At 36.4% G+C, this 22,066-nt stretch overlaps 1 protein-coding gene across 8 annotated transcripts in view; it reads left to right on the plus strand.

The window, feature by feature from the left end:
• Positions 1 to 22,066, plus strand: part of Lrba (LPS responsive beige-like anchor protein) — a 542,935-nt gene that overhangs the window by 366,926 nt on the left and 153,943 nt on the right. For all 8 annotated transcript variants that reach the window (XM_076932608.1, XM_076932607.1, XM_076932609.1 and 5 more), the window contains 2 exons: positions 458 to 573; positions 2,699 to 2,811. In XM_076932608.1, coding sequence (XP_076788723.1) covers positions 458 to 573; positions 2,699 to 2,811 — 229 coding nt within the window. The remainder of the gene's footprint in view (positions 1 to 457; positions 574 to 2,698; positions 2,812 to 22,066) is intronic.

Genomic DNA, 22,066 nt, shown 5'->3' on the forward strand with positions numbered 1-22,066 from the left:
TACATATACACATACATATACACATACATACATACATACATACATACATATATCAGATGTTAACTAGAAAGCAAGTAGGAAGGCAGGAAGTAAGAAAAGGAAGGAAGGAAGGAAGGGAGGGAGGGAAGGAGGGAATGTGAATACAATTTTATGCATTTTGTAAAGTCAATGATCATACTGTTTTAATCGACCTTTGCAACCCAAATATTACAATGACATTATGACTGCTTACCTGAATGAGCAGAACGTAAATATTATACTTATTACTAGTATAAATTATTTGGTATTTCTCAGTTGTAGTTTGAAACATTGCTAATACTCATTGATCTGACATGGATACTAATTTTCAGAATTATAAGTTTCATTAAGAATATTGAGTGAGTACAGACAATTCATGATTTATTAGTTTGGTATAATTAATATTAAGTTACTTTTATCTCATATTCTCTTCTTCCAGGCGTATTTCATTAGCCACTCCACGTCAGCTATTTAAAGCTTCAAATATGACTCAGCGGTGGCAGCACAGAGAAATTTCAAACTTCGAGTACTTGATGTTTCTCAACACAATAGCAGGTAAATAAAATGCACACCCTGACTTATTTTAGATAACAAGTGTCCTGGGCCATGTGTAGATTCATGTACTCTCATGATACATTTTATAGTCAGTGTTTAGTAGCTATGTGTTAAGTTTAATGTAATTAAAGTCTAATCACTGAGCAGCTCATACTCTTATTTAGTGAGCTTTTAATTATTGAGATTATAAAGCCAGATAGGACAAAATGAAGGAGTTACTGCCTACTAATATTTAAATCATATCAAGGAAGTAAAAGCTGAAAGAAAGAAAAATGACTTCTAATGTGCTTGGTTATTTTTCTGAAAAAAATAAAAATTAAGACTGTAACAGTGGGGACTGGAGAGTTGGCTCAGAGGTTAAGAGCACCAACTGCTCTTCCAGAGGTCATGAGTTCAATTCCCGGCAACCACATGGTGGTTCACAACCATCTGCAATGGGTTCTGATGTCCTCTTCTGGTGTGTCTGAAGATAGTGACAATGTTCTCACAGACATAAAGTCATAAAGTAAATAAATCTTTAAAAAAAAAAAAAAAGACTGTAACAGTGTGATGACATAATATCCTCTGAATTAAAAGTGTTCCTCTTGTTAAAATTTTGTAAGGTGAGGCTAGACAGAGGCTCAGCAGGTAAGAACCTGTACTGTGTTTGCAAAACCCACATCAGGTGGCTAAGAATCACCTGTAACTCCAGGTCCAGGTGATACAATGGCTTCTTCTGGCCTCTGAGGGCCTCTGTACATATGTGGTACACTTACAAGTTTTTGTAAGACTTCCCAGGTCATTAGGTTGTCCTAATAAGCCTCAAGCCCAAGAAGAGTGAGGGAAACCTAGTTAGCTACATCAGGTTGGATGTCAATAGTATGTATAAAGAATTACTTCAATATTAGCTGTGTGTGTTATGATATCAGCATATCTTTCAGTGAGGAAATTAAAACAAAAATAAAATATTAACCAATATTAATAGTCTCTTCCCCCTTGTAATTTAGCTATAAAATATTTTCAATATAAGTTTAATTAGAAAATAGGCTATAGGCTGGGCGGTATTGGTGCACGCCTTTAATCCCAGCACTTGGGAGGCAGAGGCAGGCGGATTTCTGAGTTCGAGGCCAGCCTGGTCTACAGAGTGAGTTCCAGGACAGCCAGGGCTACACAGAGAAACCCTGTCTCAAAAAAACAAAAAACAAAAAAAAAACAAAAACAAAACAAAACAAAAAAAAGGGCTATAGATTGATAAACAGTAGATCCAGGATTCACATGTTTGCATCTTGACAGCAGAATCAGTTACCCCATGCTTTCTGCCACTTCTCTACTTTGGTGACACCCAGAAACTGGTATGTAATGGACAAAGGCTACCTCGTCCTTAGCATGCATATTTGCATTGAGTGTCAGTAAGTGAGTCATTGTTCAGAAATAAGTGTTGAAGGGTGCTCACAGTGGGCAGAGAGAGTGAATGTGCTGTGTGTCGTTTCCAGACCCTCAGTCAGGAAGGTGCTGCAGGGTCTCAGTACAGGTATGCTCCTGTTAAATGAGCTGTCACTAACCTTGCTTGGTTGATTGACTCCTGCTTGACTGGTTAATTGAAAATTGGTGAATATTTGACTAGTTGGTTGATTAACTAAATGACAGCAGAGAAAATGATTGTCATTTTGAACTTTTCTATCAGAATAAATTTTTTTTCAGTCTTAATAAACATTACTTTGTGGCTTTGATTGTACTCAGTGGCAGACCGTGTACTTAGCATGCTCAGTATCCTGGATCCGACTCCCAGCTCTCTCCTAACTCCTAAAAGAGCTCTTGATTTGGAATTGACTTTCAGACAACAAAGTCCAGTGAGTTTGACAGAACATAAACTTTAAAACCACATGCATAAATTTGAGTGTGTTTTCAGCGTTACTAGTCATGTAATTTGGGGAAGCACTGAACCTTTTAGCCTAGATGTTTTCATCAAAAACGTGTGTGATACTAATGATACCAGTTTCACTGCATGATTTCAAAGGCCAAATGAGGTAATAAACATTAAGGCTAGTAACAATAAACTGCACCCAAATTATTAGTTTTTATTGTTACTTTTAATAATCTTTCATGCTTTACACTAAATTAAAAGTGGTATTTTTTTCCTTACTAGGGCGGAGTTATAATGACCTAAATCAGTATCCTGTGTTTCCCTGGGTCATCACTAATTATGAGTCAGAAGAATTAGATCTTACCTTGCCAAGCAATTTCAGAGATTTGTCCAAGGTAATATTTTTATTAATTATCTGAAAAATGTTTGTCTTTCATTAAAACAACTCATTTGATTCATTTCACACAAGTTTTAAAAAATTTTTAAATGCCATTTTACCTTTAATATATTTTTACCTTTTAAATAAATTTTGCTATTTTGCATAAAATTTAGAAATATTATTATAGTGAACTAGGTAACAAGTTAAAAAATCATTGTGCTCCTTTTTCATATGCATTCAAGGAAACATTGTCTTTGTTAAAAAAAAACTTCTAAGGGCATTTGTATTTAACAAATCTAATAAGGAAAGTCATGAACAGAACTCTATTACCAAAACAAGAGACCTCCTGCTTCAGGTTGCCAAGCTTGTATGTTTCTTTCTGTACTCTGGTCTTTTCTCAACCACAAGCATGTGGAGCCTCCTTTTTTATTTTTTTCAGGCTGGCTTGGAAATCACTATGTAAATTAGATAAGTCTCAACCTCCAGCTATGCTCCCACAGCCTCTAGAATCCATATGGGTGGATCCTCTTTAACTCTGATTTTAACTTATGCATAACCCTTATCCCTAACCCTTAACCTATTCATAACCATTTTTAGTATATCTCTAGATGCAGGAAGTGTTTCTGACTTCAGAGCTTAGCTTCTCTGCCATATGTCACCTATGAAGTCATAGTCTCAGTCCCTTTCCTGAGGGGTTCCTTCATTCTCTCACAGTGCATATCTTCCATTGTGCATTTTCTTGTTTTCGCTGTACTCCTTGATGCAGAATTCTTGTTCATCACTGCCTTCCCACTGCTCAATAAACGTTTGGAAACTTTTCAGAGTGTTGGATATCTTGTTCTGTTTCTTCGCAGAAATGGTTTCCTAGGAAAAGTTTGCTCACCCATCCAGTTTTCTTCACAGCGTCAGGACAAGATGTTCTGTGTTTGTCCATCCTAGGCATGGTGAACATCAGGACTGTTGGAGAGTAACTCCTAGTCTATCCAAGGGCAGTGTCGTCAGTGCAGTAGTCACCATGTCACTATGGATAAACAGTAGCATAGGGGATACAATCTTTATTCTGTCCAGCAGTTTTTCTCCGACTTCTGTAACCCATCTTTGTTTAAGTTCTAGCTGTCACATACCTTGTATTTGCCTCTTGTATCTTTGCTCTTGTTTTTCCCTTTTTCTAGAAATACGAATTCCCATGGACTACCTTCATAATTTGTTATAATCTTAAACTTTTTCCTGGGCTTAGAGTATAGCCCATTGGTAGAGTGCTTGCCTTACTTGTTTGATCCTAGTAGCACAGAAGCAATAAGTTTTTTCTTTTCTGTTTTCTTTAATATGAAATTATTACTAAACCTTATAAGATGGGCCTATTTATAGACGCCAGTTCTTCTGTCTATCTATCTAGGGAATGAAATCTGTATCACTTTGATCTGTGTGATGAACTGTTTGGTAGACCAGTGCAATGGGCTCCTTTTATAATCCTTCCTATACCTTTTATTTTGTGTTCTCTGTATTAAACAGGGTATTTGCTTTTGTTTTGAATATTCATTGAAATACAATCATAAGAATGCTGCCAGACATTATTTTCATTCAGAAATTTCTGACAGAATTCTTTATTAAATTTTGTTTGTATATTATTATTATTTCTTATATTTTTTGTTGTGAGCCTAGCTATCAGTGGCTGAGCCATCTCTTTATCCCTATTATTGTCATTTCTAAGGGAGGTGTCATCTAATTTTTCTTCCATGGGTAAAATGTTATTTTAACCAATAGCATCATGATTTTCATCTACATATATGTAAGGTTGCTTCTGTGCCCCACTGGATGATCAACAGCAATTCTGATTTTCAAATTTTTGTTACATTAAAGTGCAAAGGAGGCCAAGTAAATCAAAACAGAAAGTTACTTTCAATAGTCTCTAGCCACATATGATCGTAGCCACAAAAATATAGACATAACAGAAGCAAAGGCATTTGAAATATCTTGTTTGGTCAGGGAAGATGGTCTGTTTAGGCAAATGTTTGCCATACAAGCATGAGGATACAAGTCTGGGTCTTACTAGGTGTAGTGGTCTGCCCCTGGAAGCTCAGGGCTAGGGTGTAAAGACAGGCAGATCCCCAGGGCTTACTGGACAGCTAGTCTAGCCAAATGTGAGCTCTAGGCTCAGTGAGACCCTGAACAAAAATATGAAGTAGAAAAGCAATTGGGAAAATCATCTTGATGTTAACTTAACCTCTGGTCCCCAGTCAAGAACATTCACATCTCCATGTGCGGCTGTGCGCGCACACACACACACCCCCCACACACACACCCCAAAACAAAAGGGGTTTTTTTTTTGTGTAATTTAGTGCCTTTATAGCTTAATTTCTTCAATTGTAATAGTGTCCATTTTCATATTTTGAGAATTTATGAGAAGATTTTACTTTTGGTTGGGAAAGGACCACTTACAAAAAGTGCTTTCAGAAAGAGCCGCAAGTGCTTGCCTTTCAGTAGTGAAATGCTGTTGCGGCCCGAGCAAAATGTTGAGGCCCCGGCTGCCCCAAGTTTGGCGGCCACTGTATCCCGGCCCAAGCTGCCACTCCAGTCCGTGGGTCGGGGTTCAGCAAGAGAGAGAGAGTGAGGCCGGACTCAGTGGAGACCAGACAGAGTGTGTTTCAATCCCGTTTATTCTTCAGTCTCTCTTCCTAGTCCAAGTCCCAAGTCTAGCTGTGCTCTCTAAAGAGTCTCCCTAAAGAGTATATCTCTCTGCCGTCTGCCTCTGCCTTTTATATGTCTCACTTCTAAGCCATGCCTCTAAGTTACACCTTTAATCATGCCCTTAGATCTTGTCTCTAAATCTGATCTCTAGGTCACACTCTTAAGTCACACACCTTTAATCTTACACACCCAAGGAAAGTCCTGGGTATCCAAAGCAAGATGTTATCAGAGTGTGCTTTAGCTGTTGTAGGCTATTGTAATCCAAGTCTCATGTCAGGGTATATGGCTCAAGATGGCTGCAAAGCTGATAGCTGCTTTCTGCTAAAAGTCAGCCCCCAACAAAATGCACTGTCATTTATAGGAAGTGGGGAATTATAGAAACAGAACTAGTTCCTCTGGGGGAAGGATTGTGGGAGGCGGTGACTGGGTGGGGGGCAGTGAGTGGATGTAAAGTGCGTAAGTAAAATATAAAATTAAATTATGAATAAAAAAAGCCCTACCTCCTCTCCTGAAGAGCGGCCATTCTTCAGATGCTTCAAGCCCATCAGATTAGAATTCTACAGTGCTGACAGAATAGAATTCTGCAGGCTCCATTAATTACTAATGAAATTGGTGATTTTGGAATTAACTACATTTTTTAAATGAAATAAGTGCATTGCATATTTGGAAATTCTACTCTATCTATAAAAAATATTCATTTACTTAATAAAACTGCCTTATTTCTTGTAGTAGAAAGATCTCCTAAAATCTTTGTAATATGTGTCTAAATATTTGCTTATATATACATTTTTAAGAACACATCTTGTATATAAATAAGTTCTATGTATACAAATGATGATTATGTTAGAATTATATTAAAATCTGTCCCATAGCATCCATTTAGCAGACATTACTATTTGTTTAAATAAGCTTCTGAAATCTGAGAAGAGATACTGTGCAAAGTTTAATTTAAAGCATAAGCAGATCTGATCCTATTGCCAAGTAGATAATATAGCCTGACTAGCTTTAAAATGTATCACATTATTTATGACCATTTCATTTCCCCAAAGCTGGTTTTCAGAGCTGCTTTGACACAAAGCTACAGTTTTATTTGATAAGCTTTCTCATGCTGCACAGGGAATTTTTTCTCTGATGTTGCATTTTTATAATCAACGCCCTTTCTTCTGAATTCTGTTTGTGATCAATCTTTTAACACAGAAAAGTGTGAATGGAGCTGTGTGAAAATATTGTCTTCATAGGAATGCAAAATTTTAAAACATTTTCCTATGACTTTGCAGTGATTATAGATTGACACTGTCAATGTGTTGAAAAGGTTAAATCTACATCAAGTTGAAAAGATGTTGAAAATTGAATGTTTTTATATTTGAAGAGCCATAATAGTTTCATTTATAATTTCAAAGCCAAAAAAGCAGGAGTCATTGATCGAGCTCCTTCCCCTCCCACATGTTCTTTACTGTGTCACCGCTATCTGAAATTGTGACAGACCTTACCACGCTTAGAGTGTGGAGGGATTTTAATCTATTTTGTAAATATGCATTGATTTTATATTCTACCTACCTCTTTGGTATCATTAAGAATTCTTTTTGTTTTTTCTTTACAAGATGTGATAAGGTGGCTTTTTTTTTTTTTTTTTTTTTTTTTTTTTTTTTTTGTACCATTTACAAATGTCCTGTCCTGGGAGTTGTAGTTCTGGCCAGCACAAAATGGCTAAGAGGTTCAGGAATGGGGTTCTTTTTGGTTTTTTTGTGGTTGAGGTTGTTGTTTTATAGATTTTACCTGTGATTTCTATTTTTTTCTGTAATACTTTGGTAAAGCAGTTTTCTAAGAAAGGAAAACCATCACATTCTGATGAAACTATTTCTTTTTCTTTGATCCTTATGTTAGGATCTTTAATATGTATTCTTACTGTAATCTGAGTATATGCTCCAAGAAACTTGTTTGTAGATCACTGCACTGCAGATAGCCATTTACTAGAAGTTAAAAGGTAATGAGAACTCATTCATATTGGCTATGCAATACAAAAGCAAAAAAGCAACCTGTTGTTCTACTGGTGAGTCTTGAGTGCTCCTGTTTTGCTAGGTGTTTGTCTAAGCATTTCACAGGTTTAGTTTAACCCTCATCCAGATCTTCAGATTTAGGTAACACAATTGTTGTTTTACAAAGGAGAAACTGAGGGACTGTGAGGATAAGAAAGCTCCATCTATGCTTACACTGCTTGCGCTCAGAACTCAAGTTGAAAACTATGTAAATATATGTATAACTGGAGCTGTATGTTTATAAATGGCTATATTTTGATGCAGAGGCCAGCAGAGCAATAATATAAAAAGGAAGCAGTGTGTTTCCTGTACAGCAGTCTGTCTAGTATTATTGAGATATGTGCATGTATGTGCTGGGATGTGTTTAGGTCTGCTTTTCCCTTTGGGGGTTGAATATAGAACCTCAGTGCAAGAGAACTCACTTCATTCTCATCCCCTGGAGAAACTGATAGTTCATACAACCTCAGCATAGTAATGCTTCCAAGGGAACACTTTATCTATAGAACCTTTTCTTGTCTTTGTCCCAGTATTTGATAAAAAAATTAAAGGTTAACATAGGCTTTTTGATTAAGACAATTTTACAACATAATAAAAACCCTGTGTATTTGGTTAAAAGTAGAGAGTAGCACTTACCTGATTTTTAATGATCATTGACTCTTTACTGAGTATCATTGTGCACACAGCACTGTATAATTTCTGAAAACAGTTTATGAAAACTCAGTCTTTAAGTCTGGCCACAGCTCTATGTAATCACATTTGTTTCACTGCTTTTATAACCATGTTACAATGCTGTGCTTACCCTCTGTAATCCACAGCTTCCATTGCTCTTGCCCAGTTAATGTTTCCTACAAGGAAATTCTGAGCAGCCTAAAGAGGAGGGGATGACAAAGCAGCACTGACTGTATTTACTCATTGCTGAGTAGCTGCTGATTGTATTTGGTACATCCTCATCCCTCTGCTGTAGCACATTGCCGTGCATATTCCATGTATGAGATACTTCTCTCACACATGCACGTTTACTGCACAGCAAACATCCTGACCTGGAATTGACTACCGACATTTAACTGTTGTTGATCAGACAGCACTTCTTTATCTCTCTAAGTTTTAAGTGCTGTTTCTGACGAATGCCAGTGCTTTCAGTCTGCTCTGTAACAGATACACCAGGAATCAATATACCATCTAGTTGTCACAGAGGGGAAAGAATGCTTTCGCGTGGTGGGAATATTGCTTAAACATGGATATAATAACATTTATTTTGTTTTCTGGTCTTTGGGATTTACAGAAACCAAAGGAATTCAAGCTAGAGAAAAGAAGGTCTTATAACATTAAAATAACAAATGGTCGATCTTAAATTGTTTTAAAAGTATATAGTGCAGGAAAATAAATGGCTGATGAGACACACTTGCATCAAACATGAGTACTGTTATGTGCCGTTTGAGCTGAGAGATTATAGCATAAATAGTTTCCCATGATGCTTGGGAGATGTAGTCTGGCCAGCAGATAATGGTTTTAGAATGTGTCTGCTGTTTTAGCACCTCATTTTTAAAAGTGGGGTGCAGCCCGATATGATAAACATTTATATACCACCTCTACTATAAAAAGGTGACAAGATCTAACCAGCCAGAAAGATGTAAAGAAATATCCAGAAGCAGAACAATAATTAGTAATGTCACAGAGTAAGGAAATAATAAGTATGGCCACAGAATAATGAAACTCTTAATCTAAAACAAGAAAAGATGCAAGGGAAATGAGTAGTCAGGAACCGCAGGAGGAAGAAGCAAGAGAGTGGCTGCCTGCTGAAGAGGATAGTAGTGTGATGTGGGAGGTGCACTTAGGGCCACACGGGGAGCCTGAACCTGCAGGTCTGCACCAGTTTGCTCTGTTAGCAAGTTACTTAATTTGGGAATTCTTTATAGTAAGCTTTTTATATATCTCTAAAAATGTTTTATTGGTATATTAGTCTATTTTAATTATTTCAATTATTATTTGTCCATTGTTGCATATTAGCTTAAACTGTGGTTATGCAACTCTTTCCTCAGAAGTTAATGCCAGGTAAATCAAAGTACAAATAGGTGTGTGTATGTGTGTGTGTGTGTGTGTGTGTGTGTGTGTGTGTGTGTTTCTGTAAAGTAATTAAACAGACTTCTTACTAGAAGTTTTCTGGTAAAGTTTTAAATGACTCAGAGGTCAACCCAACACTTAATTTAAGCAGCTTCTGATGACATTGTTTCTTAACATTAGTCAGAAAACGATAAACTGAAGTTACTGAAATGGATTTTGGTTAATATTACTGTCAGGGCAGTGGCTAATCCTGACGTACACCAGGCGCACACTGCCAGTCAGTAATCCTTCTCAAGGGTTAGGTATTCCTTCCTGATCATGCTGCACTGCTCTGTGTGGAGTGACAATTTATGGTAATTTATAAATAAATTGCTTTATTTACATACCATTTTATCCCCCAGTGTTTTCTACTTGTCTACTTTAGTTTTTAGTCACAAACTTTTGTAGATTCACAGTAGGGGACACTTGCTATTAATTTACGTACAACTTGTTTTCCAAACACCTGAGAAATGTTTCAATTTTTTTTTAATAATGTGCCACCCTTTTAGTTTCAGGCTGGACTATTTTTATAGTTTTATAAATATTAAACTTAAGAATTTTTTAATTGGCTATATTTGTTTTTTTTTAAAATATACTTACATCACCATCTCATCCTTGTCTATCCTATAAAGTTTATTTGTTTATCTATTTATTTATGTGTTATTTGGGGGGGGGTCCTCCCAAGACAGGGGTTTTTTTTGTTTTGTTTTTTGTTTTTTGTTGTTGTTGTTTTTGTTTTGTTTTGTTTTGTGTGTGTAGCACTGTCTGTTCTGGAACTCACTATGTAGACCAGGCTGGCCACAAACTCAGAGATCATACTGCAGTAGATGAATCTGAGTGGTAACTGTAAAACACAGACAAGGTAATTGAGAGCCATTAGTATTGATAGTTACTATTCAGACAGTGTAAAATTCTCATGCCCAATCATCCTTTTGAACTTGTGGTATTCTCTCTTTGGCAGAAATTCTAGGGTTTGTTCTCATGCCATTTTCTTTTAAGTTGCCCTAAAACCAATTGACCATACAGTTTATGTCATAGTAGTTAAAAATTTAAAAATTTATGCCACTTTATAGCCTGAAATTATCACATAAATGTTCAAGAAGAATATGAAAGAATAATAGGAAATTATTCCTGTAGGTTTAAAGTATTGTGGTATAAATATTAAAAGCAAATAAGCATATGTCAATGTTAAAAATAGAACATTTCATGAGTCTTACTGGTGGAAAGGAAGATAAAAAACCTGGCAGTTGCTCCAAGGCTGCAGGCTTGGGTGGGAACTCTGGATCCATTGCCAGAGTTCTGTGATTTCAAATAAATGTGTGTGTGTGTGTGTGTGTAGGGGGTTGGGGTGACAGAGAGAGGCTTCTTTAAAATGTTGGGAGCCGCTGGGCAGTGGTGGCGCACACCTTTAATCCCAGCACTTGGGAGCCAGAGGCAGGCGGATTTCTGAGTTCGAGGACAGCCTGGTCTACAGAGTGAGTTCCAGGACAGCCAGGACTACACAGAAAAACCCTGTCTTGAAAAGAAAGAAAGAAAGAAAGAAAGAAAGAAAGAAAGAAAGAAAGAAAGAAAGAAAGAAAGAAAGAAAGAAAGAAAGAAAGAAAATCTTGAGAGCTGCTGATTTGAATTATCTTTGACCCAGTGGTACGACCTACTGGTGATAAATTGGCTTTTCTAGAAACAAATGAAAACATATATTACTCTCTTATGTTGTGCTTGCTGATTCTACTGTGCTTTTTCTTTCTTTTTTGTCTAGAATATGTTAGAGGTATAAAGTTAGGGGTTGAGGTTCCTTTTTTTAAATTCATGTAAGTCTAATTTTTTTTTAACTATATTGACCTGTAATATTGCTTGCTAATAAGTCTGATAACTGAATACATGGTGGAAGGGGAGAACTGTCTTTTGCATGCAAGATGTCTTCTGACCTCCACATGTGCTGCATGACATGTATGCACTGTGGCATATGTGCATAGCTCCATATGTATATACATATAAATGGATTTTTAAAAAGAAAGACTGTCTTAAATAGTCTTGGTTGCTTTGTTGGAATTGGTTGACATTTATGTATTGTTCTCCATCCAGATTCTGCTCCATCAAATATATATCTATCCTCATGTAAGTGCCATTCTGTCTTGGTTACTTTAAGTGTTACAGTATGTCATGAAATCTGGTTTAGTGACTCTTTCAACTCTATTCTTTTTCAAAATTAGCAATTCTGGGTTTTTGTTTTTAAGAATAAGCTTGTTAATTTCTAATTTTTAAAAAGTCTACAAGATTATTTTTTATAAGGACTACATTGAGTCTGTAAATCATTTTTGGCAGAAGTAATATATCAAAATATTGAATTTTATAATCCATGAATATGGTGTTTTTTCATTTATTTAATTAAATTTGTTAATTAAAAAATCAGTAATCTAGACTTATTTAAAAATTTTCAGATATGTCCATTTTTATCTTTGCATCAGATATAATGTCCCCAAATAATACTTTTAAGGACCCAGGTTCAAATTTTTTTTAAAGATAACATTTAAGTCCTATACTTTTAATCTGGTACCTGTGGATAGGCTTTTTGTGTAAATGAGGTCTCCACAGATATAATAAAGCTTAAGGTACAGCCATTAGGGTGGGCCCAAACCTTATGCTAGTGATGTTGATATGCTCCTGACAAGATGAGGGCACCTGACCAACAGAGAGAGCCTTGACAACAGAAGCTGCAGTCAAGGTTATGCTGCCAAGGGGACCCTCCTCAAGAGGCTTCAGAGAAATCAGTGTTCCTAGCACTGACAACAGCTAGATTTCAGATTTCTCTGTAACTAGATGGAGATCGGTTTCTATTGAAGCCGTTCAGTTGTGGTACTTTGTTGCAGGACTCCCAGGAAACTAATACACACACACACACACACACACACACACACACACACAAACACACACATGCTTTTAAATCATGTTTTCCTAATAAATATATTGGTGCTTATTTTGTAATATCTCACCTTACACTTAGTAGAAATCCTACTGCTTTTTCTGATGTTTATGTAACAGTTTCAGTGACTCTTCACACTAACTCTTTCCACCTCTAAAAACCCACTCTTTGTCTTTATATTAACAATTCCATTTTGTATAAAGTATTTAGTACTATATATTTTCATATCCAATCTTACTGTCTCTACATTTTAATTTGAGTGCTGTTACCATTTATACTTAATCTTAATTGTGTTATGGCTTTGTAAATTATTTGTGTGTGGTTTATGCATGTGTACTTGTTTGTGTGTATGTGTATGTGGAGACCAATGTCAGGCATTGTCTTCTGTCATTTTCTATCTTATATTTATGAGAGAGTGTCCTTTAGTGAATCTGGAGCTCATAGTTGGTCAGCATGTCTCTGGGATTCTCCTGTCTACTCTCCCAGCAGTGAGATTACAGGGACATTTCACTACACCCAGATACATACATAGGATTGATCTGAGTTCAGATCCTTCTGTTTGTATGGCAGGCATTTTACAAACTAAGCCATTTCCCCTTCCTTCCAAGCTTGTTTGAAGTCCTACTTCTCACTTTCTGGCTTCTATGTCACTCATCCGTTCTCTATGCCTTGTCTCCCTTTATCTGCCCTTTTCTACATTAATACAGTGAGTGCTGTTATTTTCTGGGACAGGAAAATATTACAGATTGAGATATGAATATCTTATATTTAGAAACATGTGTTGCTGCTTCCGTGAGCAGTTTAGTCTTACCCATGAGGGCACTGAGTTCTTCAGTGTTTCACAGGCTAGGGTTTCCATTTGACTTTGCCCAGTGGTGCTGAAAGTACTTCTCTCAGTCTTCCTGTCCTTTCTGTCCTCAGATTCTGGAAACCTCTGAAAATACCACAGAGGTATTTTCCTTCTATACTTTGTTTTTTCTCTGCATGTAAACCTGCTTTCGAGAGCATTTGTGGGTTCTGATCCAGATGTAGTTTTAGGCATTCTGGTCTGTATGGTCCTAGATAGAGCTTCTCAGCTTTCTGGACTCCAGCTCTCATGTCACCCATACTGTGCTGGTCATCTGTGATAGATCTTGAGCAGAGAAGATTTTCCCATCTGATCTCTCCTTTTTGTTGGTTAAAATTTTCAGCAAAGAAAAAAAAATTTTTTTGGCATTCTCCAAAGCGAAGAGTTTTTGCTTTGACTTATCCAAGAAGCAGTGTATCTGCCTCCTGTATTAGATTATTTTCCTTTTCTTTTCCTGCATTTGCCAAGACCCTGGGTGATAGAATGTGGTATCGTCCCCATCAGCTTAAGGGATTTTCTCATATCTGAGAAAGGTTAGTTTTAGTGATGATGTTTTGTGACGATAAGTCACATCCTGTGAGCCTGTCATATGGAGGACCTGCCTCTGCGCAACTGTCCTTACTTACTCATGCTCTCATTCAGGAGCACCCTGTGCAGACCATTGGGAAAAATATCTTAGACATGCGTGTGTCTTTTGATGTGCCAAATTTTCTAAACTGATATTGTTACTCAAATTAGGTATTTTAAGGTTCGTTTCCTTTTTCTATTTTGTTTGTTAGTGTTCCTTTGTCAACTTTTTATATTTCTATACTGTTTCTCAGTTGAGAATCTTGTCAGTTTGAGGGTTTGGTTCACTTGCTTGTTTTCTACCTCAATTCTCTATAAGGATCTGAAGAAAAGGTTGGATTTTATAGACTTTCTCTAGTAGAATGGAAACAGCTTTCTCCAGACTTTCTAGTTTTAAACAAGGTCTCACCATGTAACCCAGGCTAGTCTTCCTGTCTCAAACTCTGTGTATGCACCCACCCCAGCGTGTAAGGAGCAGCCTCACCTTGGTGCTTTCTCATTCTAAGAATAAGAGACATTGTTTTCCCTGATAATAAAATTGTCATGACTTTCCAGTGTGGCCTCTCATGAATGTAGTGTGTTATTCAGATAAAATCCTATTGTTAAGCTTTGAATCTGCAGTGTCCACAGGGGAGCACGTTTGAATACCCAGTCTTTGTCTTTATCTTTAACAGTACTTTTTTTGTATAAAGTATTTAATACTATATGGTTTTATATCCAATCTTACAATCTCTACTTTTTAATTTGAGTGTTGAAATCACTTACACTTAATGTTAATTTTGATATGGCTTATTGATAGCTCATTCCTTAGCTGGTAGTTCTGTCTTAAGAGGCTGTTGAGCATTTAGGAGGCAGAACCTGACTGGCAGAAGTGGATCATTAGTGGCAGGCCTTTGAAGATGATAGCTGTCTCTAGTTCCTAGTGGCTGTGTGCTTTCTGCTCCTATGTGATGTGAGCTGCCACCACGTGCTCCTGCCACCACAGTCTGGCTGCTCAGCAATGTCTTCCCACCATGATGGACAGAACCCTTCCAAATAAATCTTCCTACCTTAAGTTCTTTCTGTCAGAACTTGTGGATACAGTGACAGAAGACCAACGAATATCCCCAGTAATATTTGACAGCTCCATTTTCTTATGGCACACAGTTTCCCAAGGTGTTTTATGTACTGCCCACCCTACAATTAGAGTGAGCCATTTCCTTAAGGAGCCCAGTTTTCTTTTAATGGGAAATATTCAACTCATCTTTAAAAATACAATTTTTTTTGAGGAAAAAGGCCACTACTTTAATGCTCAGAATTCTTAGACTGGGCATGATTATTTTTCATTCTCAGAATTTTTGGTTTAAAGTACTCTTTGACATCCACATATTTTAAAATAACTTTTATCATGATCTTAAATTATGAAAAGTTTGGTGTAATTTTAAAAGGCCCTTTATTTGGAAGAAAGATCGAGATAGCTCATAAGATGTTATACTCTGTTTTATGAGTGGTTATAATTTAAATATTGATATTAAGCAAAATTATAAGTACTCCATATCAAAGTTTATATCAGTACATGAAAAACAGAGGTAACTATAAATAATCATTTTAAAAATTGCTTCTTGGTCTGGAGAGGTAGCTCAGTGGTTAAGAGCACTGACTACTCTTCTAGAGGTCCTGAGTTCAGTTCCCAGCAACCACATAGTGGCTTACAACCATTTGTAATGGAATAAGATGCCCTCTTCTGGTGTGTCTGAAGACAGTGACAGTATACTCATATGCATAAAATAAATAAATCTTAAAAAAAAAATGCTTCTTTCTGAGTTTGACTTTGTAATGGAATAACTGGTAACAGTACTTCAAGGTGTTTAGTTCCTCTACCCAAGCCATTTTCTTAGGCATGATGGATGAAATCTCTTGATACCTCTGCTTTATAACTAACTTAATTACATTGCATTACAGAACCAATAAGTGATATCTATATCGATATTCTTATATACAATAAAGAAGATTAAGTGAAAATTTTGGTCATTGATCATCTTCTAGCATATCACCTTATATAGGAAATTAAGATAAATTTTAAATTGTACTTGTGAATCTAGCTGGCTTTTTTTTTTTTTCTCCTCTTGCAATGGGAGAATTTATTTGTTTTGAAATTTAGGTTATGCAATCTAGCAATGCACACTGTGAGTGAGCATCATTCAGTCTGCTGAGGGCCTTAATGGATCTAAAGGTAGAGGAATGTAGATTCTTTCCTCCTGTCCTTGTTTGCATTGTCCCTTAGAACAATGTGGGAGAACTCCTGGCCTAGGCTGTTTGAGTCGCCAGCTTTCCTTTGATCTCAGGTCTTCAGTCTGAGGACTCTTAGGAGAGTCTCATTTGTCTGTGCTTGCCAGGAATAGGCTGATCTATATGTTACAGCCTTCACTCCTTGATGATTTGTCTATCTGGTCTCATTGCTCAAGATCAACTTCAAATGTCTTATTAACATTTACTAGTTTTGTGTATGACCCAAAACTATCCATGAGCTATGAGAATTACTAGGAACTCCTCTGTTTCAACTATTGAGTTATTGGTGATTATCTGACTAAACTGATAACAATTGCTACATCCCTCCTGAAAGCCAGTTACTTAACTATTGCCCAACTTTAGTTTGTATTCTTGTTTAATATTTGAACTATTGTAGTAGTTTCTAAAATGCTTTACAACTCAGATTCTTTTAACAAATATAGTATTTTTTTATTGTTTGAATTTTTTTTTACATTCAATATTGTGATTATATTTACCTACACTCATTCCTGAACTATCCACATACTTCCAACCTCTCCAAATTTCATGTCTTTTTTAGTGACCCAGAGTCTTATTTGTGTGGACACTTCTAGGTTCATGGATAACCTATAAGGGTCCATACCTTAAAGAAAACTTACTTTCCCTTTCCCAGCAGCCCTCACTGATTCAGTAGCTCCTCAGCTACTGATACAACTCAGGTGCTTACCTGTGCATTCTCAGTTTCAGCCTGTACTACAGTAACTTTTGTTTTAGTCTTGGGGTAGGTGGAAGAATGATATGCACGCACTACCACACGGAGAACAGAGAACAACCTTAGGTGTCAGTCTTTACCATTCACCTTATTTTCTACACTGTCTTGTCTTCACTGCTGTATATGCCAGACTATTTTGCTTTTGAACTTCCAGGGCTTCTCTGTGTCTGTCAGCATCTCTCTGTAGAAGTTTGCTGTGATTACAAGTGCATGAACTACTGTGTCCAGCTTTACCTGGGTCCTTAGATCCTAAGTTGGGCATCAGGCTTGTACAACAAATACTTTACCTACTAAGCTAACTCCTCAGTCATATATGTATTATATTGATATTTAAGTAATGATATTTTCCTTAAAATATGATAGCTTTTCCAAGTAGCCTATTTTTATTATCTTATGCCACTTTTCCTCTTCTAGTTTGGTTATTTGGCTATGCACCTTATGTGTACACTGTTGAACTATTGAGATTTGTTAACATTGATTTACAGTGTAGGCAAATTACTTAAATTTAATGGTCTTAAGTTGGTTCCGAAAATGAATAGTTATATTTATGTACAAATAAATATTTTTATCAACATTGAACCGCTTGTTTTTATTACCTTTATAATTAAAACATTTTTTATAAATTATATTTAGGATTTTAGATTTGTTTCTTGGGCTCTTGGCATTTAGCTCAGTACTGGTATTGTTCCATCCACATTATGTTCATTAGTTTGTGTGACTTTCTCGGACTGAGGTTAAGAACATTTAGTAAGAGTAATCCCCATAGTACTAACTGTAGCTGATAAAGCAGATTTGTAATGACAAATATACTTGAATCTAGCATTTTGAATGTTTGAAATGACTTGAACTTTCCTTAGGCACCATAAGTAAACTGGAGTATTTTATTTTTCCCAAGATGTTGTTATCAAATTAAAAGGGATAGTGTATATATTTCAATTCACCATAGAAGCCTATGTATAATGTGTTTTCAAGGGATTAAAAATATCCCAGCTACTGAAAGCAAAAATGCTTATTTGTTAACTCTGAAAGCTACAGAAGCATGTTGATGCAATCTTTTTCTTGACAATATTAAATAAAGCCTAGGGGTGTATGAAGATAAGTGTCAAGCCATCGCTGTCATAGACAGCATGTGACAAAACACCCTACAAGCCAAGGTTGTGTAAAAATGATGACCAGCCTTGTTTCATTTGTCATTTAGATACAAAAGATGCTAGAACTAAAATAAGACACTTGTGCTTCCTACAGTGCACTATGACCTGAATAACAAAGATTCTTTGTTTATTTTCTTCCCTGAAAGACAGATAGGATACAACCAGAATAACCATGGTTTTCTTTTAAAATCTTCAAAAACACAGAGGTTACTGACTCTCATTTGGGGTTGTTGCTATGGTATAGTTATCAAAGTTAAAGGGAAAATAAATAGGAGACATTAATTACAGTATATATTTTAGATAGAAACTGTTTTAAAGCATGGTTTCGGTGTCCCCAAGACAAAAATATGCATTTTCCACTTGTGATAATGTCTCCTGAAGTTCTTCTCCAGATAAAACTTAAGTAGGAAGAAACACCTTAAGAATATGTTGTTAAATACATACATACATACATACATACAAACATACATACATACAATAACTATGTTTTCATGCAAAAATATAGTACATTGTAAAATAATATGTCTTCATTTTTTCTTTCATTTTTTAAGACATGAGTGTCACTGTGTAGTCCTGGCTGGCCTGGAACTCACTGTGTAGACCAGCCTGACTCTGAATTCACAGAAGTCTACCAGTCTGCTTCACTGTCTGACTGCTAGGATTAAAGTTGCATGCTACTATACCTGGCTTTTTTTCTTCTTCCTCTTCCTCTTTTTCCTCTTCCCCCTCCCCCTCCCCCCTCTCCTTCCTTCTTCTTCTTCTCCTCCTCCTCCTTCTCCTCCTCCTCCTCCTCCTCATCATCATCATCATCATCATCATCCTCATTCTCCTCACCTTTCTCCTTCTTCTTCTTTTTTCTATATGCACCTTACTTTAATTGGAAACTTCATAGAATGAATTTAATACTTGAGTTCAACATTAATATTTGCATTACTCCAGGCAACACATACCTTTCTGAGTCTAGCCTGTAGTTTGGTCTTAGTGCCCTAACTTTTTGCTGCCTGTAATCAGATGACAGCTGCTGCTACATTTTACATCTCCCAGACACAACGTTTTTACATCTGCAAAATGGAGGATGTTAATAGGCCTGGATGTTACAGAATTGTTTTGAATATTATGGGTTTATTTATTTAAGGCTCTGAGATTTTTTTTGTTTGTATCTAACAAATAATAACATTGTTGTCATGTGGAGCATTCCTTTGGGTCAATATACTATTTCCTGGAATATTCCCAAACCAAATAATTACAGCATCTGACATAACATTTCTTTTACCATTCTCTAAACTGCAAGCCTTCATCTATTCATGTACATCAGATACCTTATCCTTATTTTTGACATTTACCCTCAACACCATTATAATGTAAAAACCGTGAGAGAACAGTGGGCTCACCAGTTTTTCTGTTTTAACCTAGTGTTTGCTTTCACGTTGTCAGGACTCTCTATCAGTGTGTGCTGGCACTCTCCACTTTCAGAAGAGGACAAGCTCTGCCCATTGCTGATTCTGCATTTTTGATCAGACTGTGTACATGACAGTGTGAGATGCTTTCAGGAGATCACCATGATCCTAAACAGAGCTGCAGTGGTCCTCTTGTGTTCCTTCCGGAACCCTTCTCTACTTTGATATCTTTCCACTGCTCTGTATACCACAGAAAGGGTCTTTGCAAAGCAGCATTCTTTAACTCTTTCAGGTGTTTATTCCTGGGATATGCTCCAAACCTTTTCTGTTCTCTCTTTAACTCTTCTTTTCTAAACAGTATTTCTCAAGAAAACTTATACTGTAAGGTGTGAATAAATCTGAGACTTGTGGAATTCAGAAATTTGTTCATTTAAATAAATCTGCGCACTATAAGATTTCTGAGGTTTCCTGCCAATTCTTCCTGACCATCTTGGCCTCAGCAGCTACAAACCTAGAGTTTGTGGAAAGTCACTTCTGAAAGGTTCATAGGAGCTGCAGCAGTTCATATGTAAATGTCAAAAGGAAAGAAGGAAGGGCGCTGCCAGCATATGATGTCACAGCAGCTGTGCTCACAGCATGGATTTTGCACAGAGCTCTCCTGAGTCCCTTACATGTGTGGCTCTTAGATAAACCTACTGAACAACGGTCATTTTTGAAAAATAGCGTGCAGATACTGAGATTAGGAGAAACAACAGCTAGTACAGCACTTTTCTGGTGGGTACAAAGATGTGGAGAGGGAGTTTCAAATCCTGCATTTGAGTCACTAAGATTGCAGTTGAGTTTGAGCTAAATTACTTGTTACTTTATCTCACATTTTTTTGTGAATAAATAATTAGGTTTTATAAGTTACAAAATTCAATCTGGAAACATTATTCTTTTATTAAGTAACTTCAATTTATAGTTCTCCAAATTTGAAGACAAGAAAGAAAAAGCTAATTTTTACTGGTAGTTAAGAGTCAGTGACATTTTAAGGGGTCTGTGAAAACAAAACAATTAATGTGATTAAAAGATGATTGGCAGTTGCTTTGATATTTTCCAGCTTTTCATATAAATTATTTAGGTGATTAGATCTTTGAGAAACGAGTTTACTTTTGGACATATAGGAGTCTGCAATGAGGGAGGCTCAGGGGCAGGGAGGGAGGCTGGAGGGCAGGGAGGGAGGCTGGGGGGCAGGGAGGGAGGCTGGGGGCAGGGAGGCTGCAGCACTGCACAGTGCTGCTTTTATCCTGCCTCATGGGTACCAGTTATAATGTTTATCATCATAACTTGATTGATGACCCTTCTTCTTAAATATCCCTGATTAAATAACCTCAGAAAAGAAATAATTAGGATTAACTTTCCGTGCCAGATCTGAACATTATATGGAGTATTTTTGTTAATTAGCAAAAGTACTTCTCAAGAAGTAGTAAAAATAATTTTTTATTGTAATAAGTTTACAAAGCTGATTTAAACACTCCCACTTTATAAATTCTATGTCTGCCTCACTAACAGGCCACTTGTTACCCTCCCGGAGATGCTGCCTTGCTGTTTGTATGAGATCACTGACCCATTCTCAGACTGGGGGCTTGTTGCTTTGCCCTACCATTTTCAAAAAAATTTTATTTCTTGACATTTTATATTTGTTTTTTTTTAAGTTTATCCCAATTTTTATTTCTGTTCTCACATAATTATCAGTTACAATACTCCAAATTTCAAATTACTGTATCTTTATTTTAATCTCTCCTGCTATTTTACCTTTGTTTGGTAGGGATTAAAATTTTTATTTAATTCTGTTTATTTTTCCAATATTTAAATGATATTTTAATGTTCTTTGTAATGAAGTTAAATTATGTACTTTTTTGTATCCTTTAATCAATATTTACTTTTTTTATTTGTTACCAAGAAATTGTGGCCAGTTTTAAATGCCAGTATTTTTTGTTTCTTCCTTTAAAATTCTGCTAATTAAAAATAATGTCCTGTCTAGCGGGTTAAATTGTACAGAGAATTCAATATGAGATGAGAGTACTAGCCATCTCCCTGAACTGCCTAGCAGTTGTTACCCATAATATACCAGATAAGTAAGAAGAGGCACGAGCATTAACTTTCAGCTCCTCTGCAGAGATGAATAAGCAGCTTGGAATTCTGGTTTAGACAGTGTTTTAAACTGCTGTGGTGAACTTGCTATCTGACTGACTCTTGCTTAGTTAAATGTTTTGTAGCATTATAACATAGTTGGATTCTGCTCATCTTTTAAAGCAGCTGTCAGAAAAATATGGGCCAGCATGGTAGAATGTATTAGCTCAATACATTGTCTCCATTTTATTATGAAGCTGCTGAGGAAGCCATGATATACAGCACTGTCATTACAGATCTATTGTTAGGATGGTTCCACAGTCTTCTTTGCACTGCCATTAATTTATAGCAGTAAACAATATGTAGCCTTCCAACTGCAGCAAAGCAGAATCTTTTAATGAGGTGGATGTTATTACCACAATAAATCAGTGCTT

The sequence above is a fragment of the Arvicanthis niloticus genome, chromosome 4 (genome assembly GCF_011762505.2).
Source record: "Arvicanthis niloticus isolate mArvNil1 chromosome 4, mArvNil1.pat.X, whole genome shotgun sequence".
NCBI classification, from domain to species: Eukaryota; Metazoa; Chordata; class Mammalia; order Rodentia; family Muridae; genus Arvicanthis; species Arvicanthis niloticus.